This window comes from Orycteropus afer, unplaced genomic scaffold (genome assembly GCF_000298275.1).
Source record: "Orycteropus afer afer isolate SDZICR_OR568_19922 unplaced genomic scaffold, OryAfe1.0 scaffold00262, whole genome shotgun sequence".
Taxonomy (NCBI): domain Eukaryota; kingdom Metazoa; phylum Chordata; class Mammalia; order Tubulidentata; family Orycteropodidae; genus Orycteropus; species Orycteropus afer.
In genome coordinates this window covers 2,675,730-2,688,715 of record NW_006921849.1, presented here as the reverse complement: position 1 = coordinate 2,688,715, position 12,986 = coordinate 2,675,730, and the positions used below count along the sequence as shown (strand labels likewise).

General features: G+C 46.0%; 1 protein-coding gene across 1 annotated transcript; it reads right to left on the bottom strand.

The window, feature by feature from the left end:
* Positions 1-7,826: 7,826 nt before the first annotated feature.
* FGFBP1 (fibroblast growth factor binding protein 1) lies at positions 7,827-8,534 on the bottom strand. The gene has a single exon (XM_007950082.1). The coding sequence runs from the start codon at positions 8,532-8,534 to the stop codon at positions 7,827-7,829; it is 708 nt and encodes a 235-aa protein (XP_007948273.1).
* Between the last annotated feature and the right edge of the window lie 4,452 nt (positions 8,535-12,986).

Genomic DNA, 12,986 nt, shown 5'->3' with positions numbered 1-12,986 from the left:
AAGTCTGAATTCCATGTGCTGACTAGAGGAAGACTTCTCTCTGTTGGCTTTTGGGCAGGTCCTTGTCTTTTCTGCTTCTGTTGCTTGATTGCTTGTGATCTTCACACAACGTGTACCTGCCCTGTGTGCTTAATTCTCTGCTCTTTGTATATCTTAAAGGTGACTGGTTTAAAACACACCCTACTTGATATGGTCTCATCAACAGAACAGTGATGGTTGTATTCTCAAATGGGACCACATCCACAGGTATAGGGGTTGGATTTACAACACATATATTGGGGAACACAATTCAATCCATAACAGTAATCAAATACGATTCCTCAAGGATTTCAGTTCAAGCAATTGGATGGCATTACCATGGACCAGGCCGGGAAAAGCAGTATGGGGCAGACTGTGGGTGATGACCAGGAGCATGTATTTGGACTTGTTGAGTTTACCTTCTGGACACCCAAGCAGAGATGTTGAGTGAGTAGATGGAGGTGAGGAAAGAGCTCTGGTGGCAGATACACCTGGGAGCTGCCGGCATGTATTTGTCATGTAAAATGATGACATTGGAGGAGACGACCTAGGGAGTGGGTGTGGAGAGAGCAGAAGACACTGGACTGGGTGCTCAGTCCAGGGCACTCAAGGGTTAGAGGTCAGGGAGATGAGAAAGCAGCCAACGAGTCTGAGGAAGATTGGAAGTCTGGCTTAGCAGGTCTTAAAGAACCAGTCTTTGCTCTATCTTTTTCCTGCCTCATGAAAATTTGCCCATTAGTATGGAGTCCCCAAGGGTCATTGTTAGAAGATGGTCGGTCCTTGGTGGGGGTGGGGATTCTGGACAAACAGGCTTCATTTCACAAGCAAGTCCTTTGCATGACCTCTCTGGACTCTTGTGTAGTTTTTCCTAGAAAATTGCCTTCTCCTCTCTCAGCTCATTGGTTCATTCCCTCATTCACTTATAAGGCAATCTTAATGAGAATCCACATATTTAAGCAACTTGCTTCAGAGTTTAATTAAATGATGCATCATTCTTATTGGATGTTGTTGCTGTTAGGTGCCGTCAATTCATCTCCTACTCATAGTGACCCCATGCAAAGCAGAACGAAGCAACGCCCGGTCCTGTGCCAGCTTCACAGTCCTTGCTATACTTGAACCCATTGGTGCAGCCACCGTGTCAATCCGTCTCCTTGAGGACCTTCCCCTCTTTTGTCGACCCTCCACCTTACTGAGCATGACATCCTCCAGGGAATGATCCCTTCTGACACATGACCAAAGTAGGTGAAATGAAGTCTGGCCATTCTCACTTCCAAGGAGCACTCTGGCTGCACCTCCTCCAGGACAGATCTGTTAGATCTTTTAGCAGTCCATGGCACTTTCAGCATTCTTTGCCAGCACCACAACTCAAAAGCATCAACTTTTCTTTGGTCCTATTTATTCACTGTCCAACTCTCACATTCATATGAGGCAACTGAAAATATAGCCTGTGTCAGGTGCACCTTGGTCCTCAAGGAGACATCCTTGCTCCTCAGCACTTGAAAGAATTCCTTCGCGGCTGACTTGCCCAGTGCTATGCGTCATCTAATGTCCTGACTGCTGCTTCCACTGACGTCAGTTGTAGAAACAAACAATGTGAATTCTCTGACAACCTCAATCTTTTCTCCATTTATCATGCTGCTGCTTATAGGTTCAGTTGTGAGGAACTTTGTTTTCTTTATATTGAGATGTAATCCATACTGCAGACTGTATTCTTCAATCTTCATCAATAAGTGCTTCAAGTCATCCTTCACTGTATATAGTGTATAGTATTATTGGATAGATACTCTTATATCCATTTTATAAATGGGGAACCTGAGGCTTAGAGAGATGAGGTAACTTGTCTGAGGTCACACAGCTAGAAACCCAAACCTAATTTTCCTTCACTTGGAAGCCCATAATCTTTTCCCTCGCCACGATGTTTCTCTTTGTTTGTTCATTCAACCAATACTTACTGAAGATCTACTAGGGGCCAGGCTTCACACTAAGTGCTGCCACTGTGGTGATGGACAAAATGGTAACCATCTCTGCTGTGTCATTAACTACATTTCCAACTGCCTGATGATTCTAGTTCCCCCTGGATAACCCACTTCAAACTTACACATCTCAAACCAATTTTGCTCCCTCCATCCCTGTCCCTCACTTAGAAGGGAGCACAATAAATGTTTTCTTCCTTTATTTTTTTCCCTCACTTATTGTGGTGAAACAGTAACAAAATGTACACCATCCCAACAACGTCTACATGTACCATTCAGTAATATGGATTTCATTCTTCAAGTAGTGCTGCATTCTCACTATGCTTTTCAAATCATTCCACCACTATTACCATAAATTCAATGCCTCCTCTGCAAAAAGTCCCTCTTTCTCTCTTCCATGCCAGAGAACTAGTAATAATCCTTGGTTTCTATATATTTGCTAATATCATATAAGTGAGATTTTATGGCCTTTGTCCTCTTGCAGCTGATTGATTTCACTCACATTACTCAGGTGATGTTTTCAAGGTTCATCCACATTGTGGCATGCATCAGGACCTCATTCCTCTTTATGGCCGAGTAGTATTCCCTTGTGTATATGCTACATGTTTATCTACTCATCCATTGATGGACAGTTCAGTTTTCCCACCTTTTGGCTATTATGAAAAATGCTGTAATGAACACTGGTGTACAAGCTTAATCATTGTTTTCTCACATATTGTTGCATGAAATGTTTTTGAGTGAGACATTTCCAGATGAGCCTTGTACATGGGACCTTATGAAAACCTACACACTAAATGATGGCTGGGGCCTCCTATTTGCTGACAGCCCTAAACACTTTCTCTCCCTTTTTTTGTTCTGCCAAAAAACAATTTAGGTGGGTGGCTGAGGAAGGAGAATGAGGGGAGGCTGTGGTGTGAGATGTGCTGGGTTCCAGTGATTCAAGTCAGCACTGGTGCATCCGTCCGTTACCAACTGAGCCAAGGCCACCGACAGGGAGAGGCCCAACCTCTGCTGAGCTGTGGTGTAACCACGGAGGAAAGACATCTCACTGCCAAGCAGCTTTGGGGCATGCAGACATGCCATCCTTCAGCACCTCTTACCTACCTGCAGGCTTTCTGGCTCCCACCATCAATGGGAATCATTTCTTAAAGAACACACACACTTACTCAGGCATGCATGCTGCATACACAAGGGTTCTCAAAAGCTAGCTCTTATACTTCACATAGGAGCTCTGGTAGCATAGTGCCTAAGGCACTTGACTGCTAACCAGAAGGCTGGCAGTTCAAACCCACCAGCCACCCCTCAGAAGGAAGGTTGGGCAATCTACTTCTGTAGTGATACCACCTCAGAAACTGAAGGAGGGGTCGCTATGAGTTGAGTCCAACTCAACAGCAAACAACAACATACTTCACATGCAGGATGTCCTCATAGAGGACAGATGTAGAGCCAAGTTGGATAGAAGCTATACCAAAAAGTCCCCGGTGTCTTCATTTTATTCCTTTTTTTGTTTTGCTGAAAATATACACTACAGAGTAGACACTGTTTACCAATCTTTCCACATGCAGTTCATTGACAGTGGTTACTTACTTCCCATTGTGTCACTGTCATCTACCCCATTGTTTCACCATCATTAATGTCTACTCTCTTCCCCTTAAAGTTCTTAATCCGTGCATTAGAGTTACTGTTGTCATTGCAGTCTCACGTAGGGATGTCATTCGGCATGCATCCCTTGTCTATTGAGCTAAATTTTAATGAACGTTTCATTCTTTTTCTCTTTTTTTAACTGTTTTTTCACTATTTTACATGCACGCTCAGGATTGACCGTGGTGGGAGTGTTGGCATCTAAAGCTCTCTGGAACTGGAGGGGGGTGTGGAAGGGACTGAAGGGTCCTGCTCACGTTCAGGTTTGGCCCGTGTCTAAAGGCCATAAGTGTCACTCTTCTTTTATCAAATGAAGAAAATCAGGAGCTTGAGGTCTCTTGGCAGGAGAAGCAGTTTGCACTGGACTAAAGAACAACACAGCATCAGGATTGGAGGAAGACTCATTAACAACCTGCGATGTGTAGATGACACAACCTTGGTTGCTGAAAGTGAGGATTACTTGAAGCATTTACTGATGAAAGATTGAAGACTACAGTCTGTAGTATGGATTACACCTCAACATAAAGAAAATGAATATCCTCACAACTGGCCAATAAATAGCATCATGATGAATGGAGAAAAGATTGAAGTTGTCAAAGATTCAATATTACTTAGTTCCATAATCAAAAACAATGGGAGCACCAGTCAAGAAATCAGATGACATATTGCACCAGGCAAATCTATTGCAAAAGACATTTGTAAAGTGCTGAAGGGCAAAGATATCTCTTTGAAGACTAAGGTGGGCCTCACTCAAGCCAAGCCTCTGGGTGGATTTGAAACTCCAACCTTTCCATTAGCAGCCAAGCATATTAATCATCCATTTGACTCATCCAGGGACTCTTTCCCTTATTGTACTAAGAAAAACAAAGAAACAAAAAACCTTCCAATTTTAGAGTTTTCACAAGGAAATTTTCCACAGTCCAGTCCAGGGTCAGGGACTTTAAAGGTCACTTTTGTGGAACACCTGCTACGTAACGATGGGGCAGTAGTTTCTCTGGGTATATTAATGGTGTCAGTGTGGCAACAACCCTTAAAGGTGGCTTTCATTATCTCCATGTGAGAGATGAGCTGATTGGGAGCAAGATGCTAAATAATTGGTCCAAGACATTGATTTTTCAGAAGCAAACCTGTAGTCCAGGTCTGACTCCAGCTTGTTGGAAGACAAAACTCCTCCCAGTTCTGTCATGGCCACAGGCCGTAAGTAAAGTAGAAAAGAAGGCTTCTGGTTGGTTCTCCAATATTGACACCAGCCCAGGCCAGAGGTCTATGGGGGTTATTTTTTAACAACCTCTGAAATTGTGTAATGGGCTTTTTCTACCTTAAAACTCAAAACCAAACCAGTGTCATTTACATCGGTTCTGACTCATGGTATGTAAGGGTAGACTGTGCTCTGTATGGTTCTCAATGGCTGACTTCCCACAAGCAGTCACCAGGCCTTTCTTCTGTGGTGCCTCTGAGTGGGTTCAAACCACGATCTGTTGGTTAGTAGCACTGTTAACTGAGCTACCCAGGGACTCCTTTTCTATCAGGTTGCATTAAATTAAGACATATGGGAGGGGGGTACAGGGCTGAGCCCGTGAGGACTCTGAGGGCTGGTTTTGACTGATGCCTTTGGAAAAGGACCTTCCCAGGGTCTAGCTACAAGAGCGTGGGGATGGCCTGGGATATTGGTTAGCTCTTCTGAGGGGAGGGGAAAAGGCATCATCCCCTGGATGCCATCTTACTCTGGTATGGGATCTGTGACATGTCTCAAATTTGCCAAGCATGGTCTCAATCATTGGAATGTAAGTGCCATGAGGACAGACATTGTTTTCTTTTTTGTTGCTCAGCTGCTAACACTGAAAGGTCAGCAGTTCTAACCTACCAGGCACCTTGTGGGAGAAAGATGTGGCAGTCTGCTTCCATAACCATTACAGCCTTGGAAACCCAAGGAGGCAGTTCTACCCTGTTCTATAGGGTTGCTATGAGAAGGAGCTCTGGTAGCATAGTGCCTAAGGCACTTGACTGCTCACCAGAAGGCTGGCGGTTCAAACCCACCAGCCACTCCTCGGAAGGAAAGTTGGGCAATCCTACTTCCGTAGTGATACTGCCTCGGAAACCCAAGGAGGGGTCGCTATGAGTCGGGGCCGACTTGACGGCAAAACAACAACAACAACAACATGAGTCAGAATTGAATCAAAAGCAATAGGTATTTTTCCTTTTATTTTCAGCCCCTCAAACAGTGCCTGACATGTGCTAAGAGCTCATAGAGGGCATTAAGTCAGCTCATTCATTTCAGGGCATTCACTCTGACTCTGACTCTGAATGACTATCCCCAGTCACTTACTTGATTCTGCACTTCATTCAGGTCTAGGCTCAACAGTCACCTCCCCAGGAAGGCCTCCTCCGACCTCCTCATCTGAAGCTGGCTACTTTCCATCACTTCTAACCCCTTCCCCTGCTGGATTCTCCTTCTTGACCTCTTGCACATCTGTGAGCCTGTCACTCCCCTCACTGGTATGTTCCATGAGGCACAGCATCCATCTCTGTGCACTGCCATATCTCCAGCACCTAGAACAGAACTTGGCAAAGAGTGGGCACCGATAAATGTCTGCTGAATGAATGAGTAACTGCACACATAACACACAGAAGGAACTTACTACAGTGCCTGGCACAGAGTAGGGGATAAACGTTGCCTACTTTGATGAGGATGATGTTTAAATTGGTGATGATGATGATATCCAATGTTACTCTGAGGGTGTCACACTCTGGGTTTGCCATTGACAACCTTCAGTGGACTTCCTGCTAAACTGATGAGTGTAAACAACTTCCCTTCCCTCTTACATTTCATTCTCTCCTGCACTTGGACACCAAAGAGTAGTGTTCCTATCAATTAATGCTCCTCACACTTCCTGCTTTGTGAAATTGTGACAAGGAATTGGGGGCAGTTTATCTTTCAGGAGATTTGGTGCAATTTTTTAAGCTGATCTGTACAAATAAGGCCTGCCAGGCCAAGTAGACAAGACAAACTTTGGGGCTCAATCCTCTTTTGCCTTCATCTCCCAGGGATCCCCTCTCATTCTCCAATGCATTGAGCACACTTTCATATCCTTACTTCATACTAAGGTGTAAATGACTAACAACATTCTCATCCCTGCATCCCACTTGCATTGTTGTCGTCGTTATGTGCCGTGGAGTTGGACCTGATTCATAGCGACCCCTCCTTGGGTTTCCGAGGCAGTATCAATACGGAAGTAGATTGTCCCATCTTCCTTCTGAGGAGTGGCTGGGGGGTTTGAACCACCAGTCTTCTGGTTAGCCATCAAGTGCCTTAGGCACTACACTACCAGAGCTCCCCCACTTGCATTACAGCTACCTAATTCCTATCAATTTCCAGATCTCGTGTCTTTGTTTTTGCACATGCTGCCCTCTGTGTCTAATGTTCTCATTCTACCCCATTTCCCACCTTGAGAACTCTTACCTTCTCTTCAAAATCCAGCTCTAATATCACCTCCTCTGTGAAGCCCAGTCCCAGGTCTTAGAGCAGTTTCTAGTTTCTGCCTCCTCTCTATGGTTTTCCATTCCACTTTTCTCCCCCTACCACAGGGCACTGTACTTACCCAGGCCGCTCTCCCTCCAGGCCAGAAAGGAGGTCCTCCAGGTCAGGGTCCCTGCATTTGGAGGGGCAATAGCAAGCTAAGCATTAAGTACCACAGCCTAATTAATGAAATGATAAAGATAGGAATTTTGGAATTGCTTGTTAGGGGTTGACAAGATGGTGGGGTGGGGGCAAGAAGCCCTTCCTTTTTTTTTTCTTCCCACTGTGAGGGCCTGTTTGTCATGAGCTCTAAGTTCATTTGGAACCAGACACAGAAACCAAACAATGGCGGAAGGTATTTCTGAGAAACGCCTAGAGCTTTATTATCTGTTATTTCAGCAGAAAGTATATTACACTGAAATCATCTCTCTGGCAAGTTCAGCTCAAAGACAGGCCTTCCCCGCTCATACAAAGCATTATGGGTCTCGGAAACATATAAATCTCACATCCAAGGGAGTAGGTACAAAGCACTTGCCAAAACACAAAAGCGAATACAACCAAACCGGTTTAAATACTCGCAGCACTCCCACAGCATAAAAGTTCATAGCTTGAGGGATTTGGAGAACTTTACTGCACTGCTCCGGAGGGACAGACTCCGTTCTCTCTGCCCTCATTCATTAGCATGGTTTGTCCTGAAACATGGCGAGGAAGAATTTGCAAAAGGTGCCCCAGGACTCCCCGCAGTAGTCCTCAGCCAATTTCCTCTGGTACTGGAGGTCGGGGTCTTGCTCACACTCGGGACCACTGATGCCCGTGTTCTGCTGTCGGGCTCCTGCTGGGGCGGTCGCCTTGACCAAAGTTGGCTTTGGGGGGGTGGTGGTGGTTAGCTTCTTGGCCTCTGTGACCACAGGTGACTGTCCGGACTTCCCTGGGGAGTGTTTATTTTTGATCAGAGTGGAGTTCACCATCTTCAGATGGGCTTCTGGAAACTTCTTTCTGCACAGCTTGGTTTTCAGGACGGTCTTGGAGTCCTCACAGATGTTCGTCTGCCGCACTAGGTCCCGGCCGATTTGTCGCCAGTAGACTCTCTTTTTGCTTGCAAACTCTGGGCACGAGTGCGGATTGCCCGCAAAGAAACAGCTGAATTGCTTTTCCTGTCTGGTGCACGCAACCTTGAGCGTGGCGCCTGCGCCCTGCTCCGCCGCCGCCCACGTACACGCCGCTTGGTCTGGGGTCTGGAAGCGGCCCCCCGCCGGGCGCATGCGCGACTGCCCTCTGTGCCCCGGGCTGTGCGCCTTCTTCCGGTCTTTTTCCTTTTTGCCTTCCGCCAAAAGCACGTGAGCAGCCAGGAGGAAGGAGAACAGGGCGAGTCTCTGGAGCCTCATGGCTTCAGCGTGGCGGGAACCTGTTTGACAAAGGGCAGGTGAGTCAGCGCCCGGCAGCATTTCGGCGATGCAGGGCTGCAGGCTGGCCCTCCTGCCCATCCCGCCACACACCTACCTGCTTCATGAATGAGACGGAGAGCCTCAGGCTCCTGGGAAGACTAGACCAGCAGCCTGCCTACTCCCATTTCCACTTGACTTGGCCTTTGAGTATCACAAACGACTGCGGTTCCTTCCTTCCTACATTCTGTGAGCCTAATTAACTCTCATTCATTCCTCTTTCCTCACTCCTTCTTTCACTTACTCACCAAGCATTATAGGGCACCTACTACATGCCGTGTGCCAGACTAGATATTGAACATACATCTAGCGAATCGGAAAGTCTTAGGTCTTAAGTAACTATGGTGGTGTAATGGTTAGGGCTGCTAACTTAAAGGTTGGTGGTTCAACCCACCAGCTGCTCCATGAAGATTTACGGCCTTGGAGAGCCAGTGGGGGTTGCTGTGAGTCAGAAGCAATTTGATGACAATGAGTTTGTTTTTTGTTTGTTTAGGTCTTAAATGGCTTAGAGGCTACTCTTTGGAAATTCACATCCCAGTGAGTAGGGAGTCGGGCCCAACTCCGCCTGTTACTCTTCCCCTTGGGGTCTCAGTCCCTTTATCTGGAAATGAAGGTGTCAGATGACATAATGACAGGCTGCAGTGTGCCGGGTGTGGCTCTCCCAATTCTGTCTGGGCTCAGGTAAGCCACAATATGAGAAAGGACATGGGAAGTGTCATGAAAGGGACTGCTTGACGCGGATGTTAGACATGGTTGAGGTTTGGACACACTGAGATACAGGGGCAAGCTGGGAGTAAATGAGAGGCTAAGGAAAGGCATGAAGGTGAGAACCTTTTCAGTGTGGGACAAAGTGAGCCAGGGTGAGAGGGGTTACTGTCAACCAGGGCTGTTAGACTACAAGGTTGAAGGCAAGGGCCATGTCTGATTGACATGCTGGAGCCCAGTGCAGGGCATTTGAGAGCCCCAATCAAAACTTACAGAGATAAATCATTGACTAAATAAGATGACATTAAATGCCACTCTGAGCTGTATGAGTTTTATCATGTGGGCGATAAAATATCCACACCTAAAGGGAGAAGGGAAGTATCATTTCACTTTGGCGTAGTGCCTGAGGCATTTGACTGCTAACCAGAGGGCTGGTGGTTCAAACCCACCAGCCACTCCTCCCAGGGAAGATTGGGCAATCTACTTCCGTAGTGATACCACCTCGGAAACCTCAGGAGGGGTCACTGTCAGTAGAATCGACTCGGTGGCAGTGAGTTTGTTTGTTTTATGTACTGAGCAAGAAGTCTTATTAAGCGTTGAGCTGCTAACCTAAGGTCAGTGTCTGAATCCACCTGCCACTCCACAGAGAAAGATGTGGCAGTTGGCTTCCATAAAGAAACCCTGTGGAGCTTTGGAAACCCTCCAGAGCAGTTCTGTTCTGTCCTGTAGAGGCTCTGGGAGTTGGCATCGATTTGACAACAACAGGTTTGGTTTGGGTTTTGTATGTGCTGAGTGGAGTACCTGGGTGCCACAAATGATTGGGCACTCTACTATAACTGAAAGGTTGGCAGTTCAAACCCACCCAGAGCTGCTTTGAAGAAAGTCCCAGTGACCAGCTTCCTAAAGGTCATAGTCTTGAAAATTCAGTGGCACTCTGTTCTACTCTGTAACACAGGGGGTCCCATGCATTGGGATCAACTTGATGGCAATTAGTTTGGCTTGGCTGCTAACCAAAAGGTGAAGGGTTCAAAACTGCCATCCACTCTGTGGGAGGAAGATGTGGCAATCTGCTTCTATAAAGATGACATCCTTGGAAACCCTGTGGGGCGTTCTGCTCTGTCCTATAGAAGTCACTAGGAGTCAAGATTGACTCAGTGGCACACAGCAACAATGACAGCAAAGCACTGGTCCAGCATTTGACTCTCCCACGTTGGATTAATCCACACAAGAACCCTGCCGGGCAGGTATTAATATTAGCAGCCCCAGGTAACAGGTGTGGGAGTTGAGGCTCAGACAGGTCAGTAAAGATCCCACAGTGGGTAGGTGACGAGGCTGGGATGGGCAGCCTGTCAGCATCTCCCGGGCCTGTTCTGGCACCCCTCTGTGATCACTTCTTGACTTTCACTTTTACTCTGCCCTTTGAAAAATAATTACAACAAATTTAAAAAGCAATTGTGAACCCCATCAGGTTTCACTTGGCATCGTTGATGATTACAACATAGTTCAGATTACACATGGTCCGTTTAAGAACAAAATACAAATCTCGTCTGAAAGTGGGGCAGGTCCAGGAAACGGTCCTGATTGCGTTTCTACCCCGTGTGAATGGCCTCCTCTTGGTAATGGGGGAGGAGGGGGAGCAGTCATGGTAGCATGGTCTCCAGCATTGAAGGGCTGAGGTAGGGGACCAGATATGCCAGATGAAGCCCACTCATGTCCATGGTTTACAGATTCTGCCCCCACAAGTCCCCCGTGGGTTCCAGTCCCAAGGAGTTCAAAGTCCTTGTGTGGAGGGGGGTCAGGTAATGAATCTATTAAGAGGTTGAGGCTCTTACCTTGTCCTGAGGCTGTGGGTCCAGTAAATCCCAGAAGCTGGAGTGAATGTGCAGGCTGGCAGCAGATGCAAGGAAGACTGTTTGAAAGTGCAAGTTGACCAAGCTCTTACAACACCACATACCTGTCGAGTTTTATTCATACTCCTCCCAGCCACACCTCCTCTGCAGTTTCCTCCAGAGAACATGCTGGGTCAAATGCTCCAGGATGGGCTTACCTGTGAGACTCCAAACCTGCTTCCTGGAGCCCTTCCCTTTGATGCCGCAGCCACGATAGGTACACAGCTCAGCTTTGCAGAGAACCCCTTTGCAGGGGTGGGGATCCCAGCAATGCTATCCAGGGGGCATGATAACAAGGATTATGATCTTAATCATAGCTGCCGAACTCCATGTGGGGCCCGTTTCTCTCTCCCCTACCGCTTCTCACATCCAGTCCACCAGGAGGTGTAGTTAGGATTCTTCTCATTCCGTAGATGGAGAACTTGGAGTGCAGAGATACCCCCCCTGTTTGTGTCAGGTCACAGACCTAGCAGAGGAGAAGCCCAGACTTCAAACCCAGGGCTCTCTACACCCATGGTCTGACCTTGTCCTACCTCCTTTCCTCATTAAACATTTGGGGAATGAATAACTGAAGTTGAGAAAGCCATCTTGGGTTCTGAGTGGTCGTTTTGACTGGGCTATCTGAAGTTACTGGTTTGAACAGAGGAGTCCCCAGGCCCCGAAGGTCTGGCAACAAGGGAATTCTTTTCTTTTTTTTTTTTAATTTTTATTGTGATTTGGGTGAAAGCCACAGAGCAAATTCACTTTCCATACAGCAGCTCACATATACTTTGTCTTATGACATTGACCACAACTTCCCACAATGCAGCAGCTCCCCTCTCAATTCCAGACCTGAAGGGCAGCTCAGGGCCATAGTCTCAGTGGTTCCACCAGGCTCTATCAGACCAGCAAACCTGGTCCCTTCTTTTCTTTTAATTATTTCGAGTTTTATTCCACATTGTTTTCCCACTCTATCCAGGATCTCCTACATAGATCCCTGCAACGAGGGAATTCTTGATCTGAGGACTTCCCTTGAAAATACTCACCTTCAGATCACATGAGGGACATCAGTCAGGACAGCCTGCTATAGGTAATGTCTCAGTGCCAGAAAGATCTGGGTAGGATCCCACTTACAGCATTTGTTTAGCTGTGTGATGTTTTGCAAATCACTTAACTTCTCTGAGCCTCCATTTCCTCAGCTACAAATTGTTGATCTTTAAGATTGCAACTAAGTGTTCTAATCAGGCTGAGCTGAATACATTTGTTTATAGCAGAGTCTTAAGTTGTATTCTTTAAACAAACATGTGCCCTCTATATACCAGACATGTAGAAAGAGACACACTTCCACAAAGATGTGGGCCTCACTCTATTTTGTCATCTCACTGTTCATGGATATTTGGGCATAAGAAAGTGTTTATTCTTCTTTACTCACCTATTAGAAAAATAATAGCAAAATGTGATAATAAATGATAACTAACACCTAGGTTACCAGGGATGGGAGAGGAGGGGAAGGGGAAGAAAATAGATGGATAATTAAGAGATAGGTTTGATGTGGGTGAAAGCATTTAAAATAATAATTTAAAATAATTATATACACACACACACACACACATATGTATATGTGTGTGTGTGTATATATATATATATATACATATATATATATATACATGTTTAAAGAAATAAGATTAGCCATTAATTGATAGCTTTTGAAGCTAGGTTCTGGGTAAATGGGGGTTCATTTTAGTACTTTTTGTTTCTGTTTGAAATGTTTTATAATACACTTTTAAAATAAAAAAAAAAGAACCTAGCCCCCCCCACCCAC

Excerpts from the sequence above, each read along its gene's own strand:
- FGFBP1 (XM_007950082.1), bottom strand. The coding sequence starts at position 8,534 with ATGAGGCTCCAGAGACTCGCCCTGTTCTCCTTCCTCCTGGCTGCTCAC.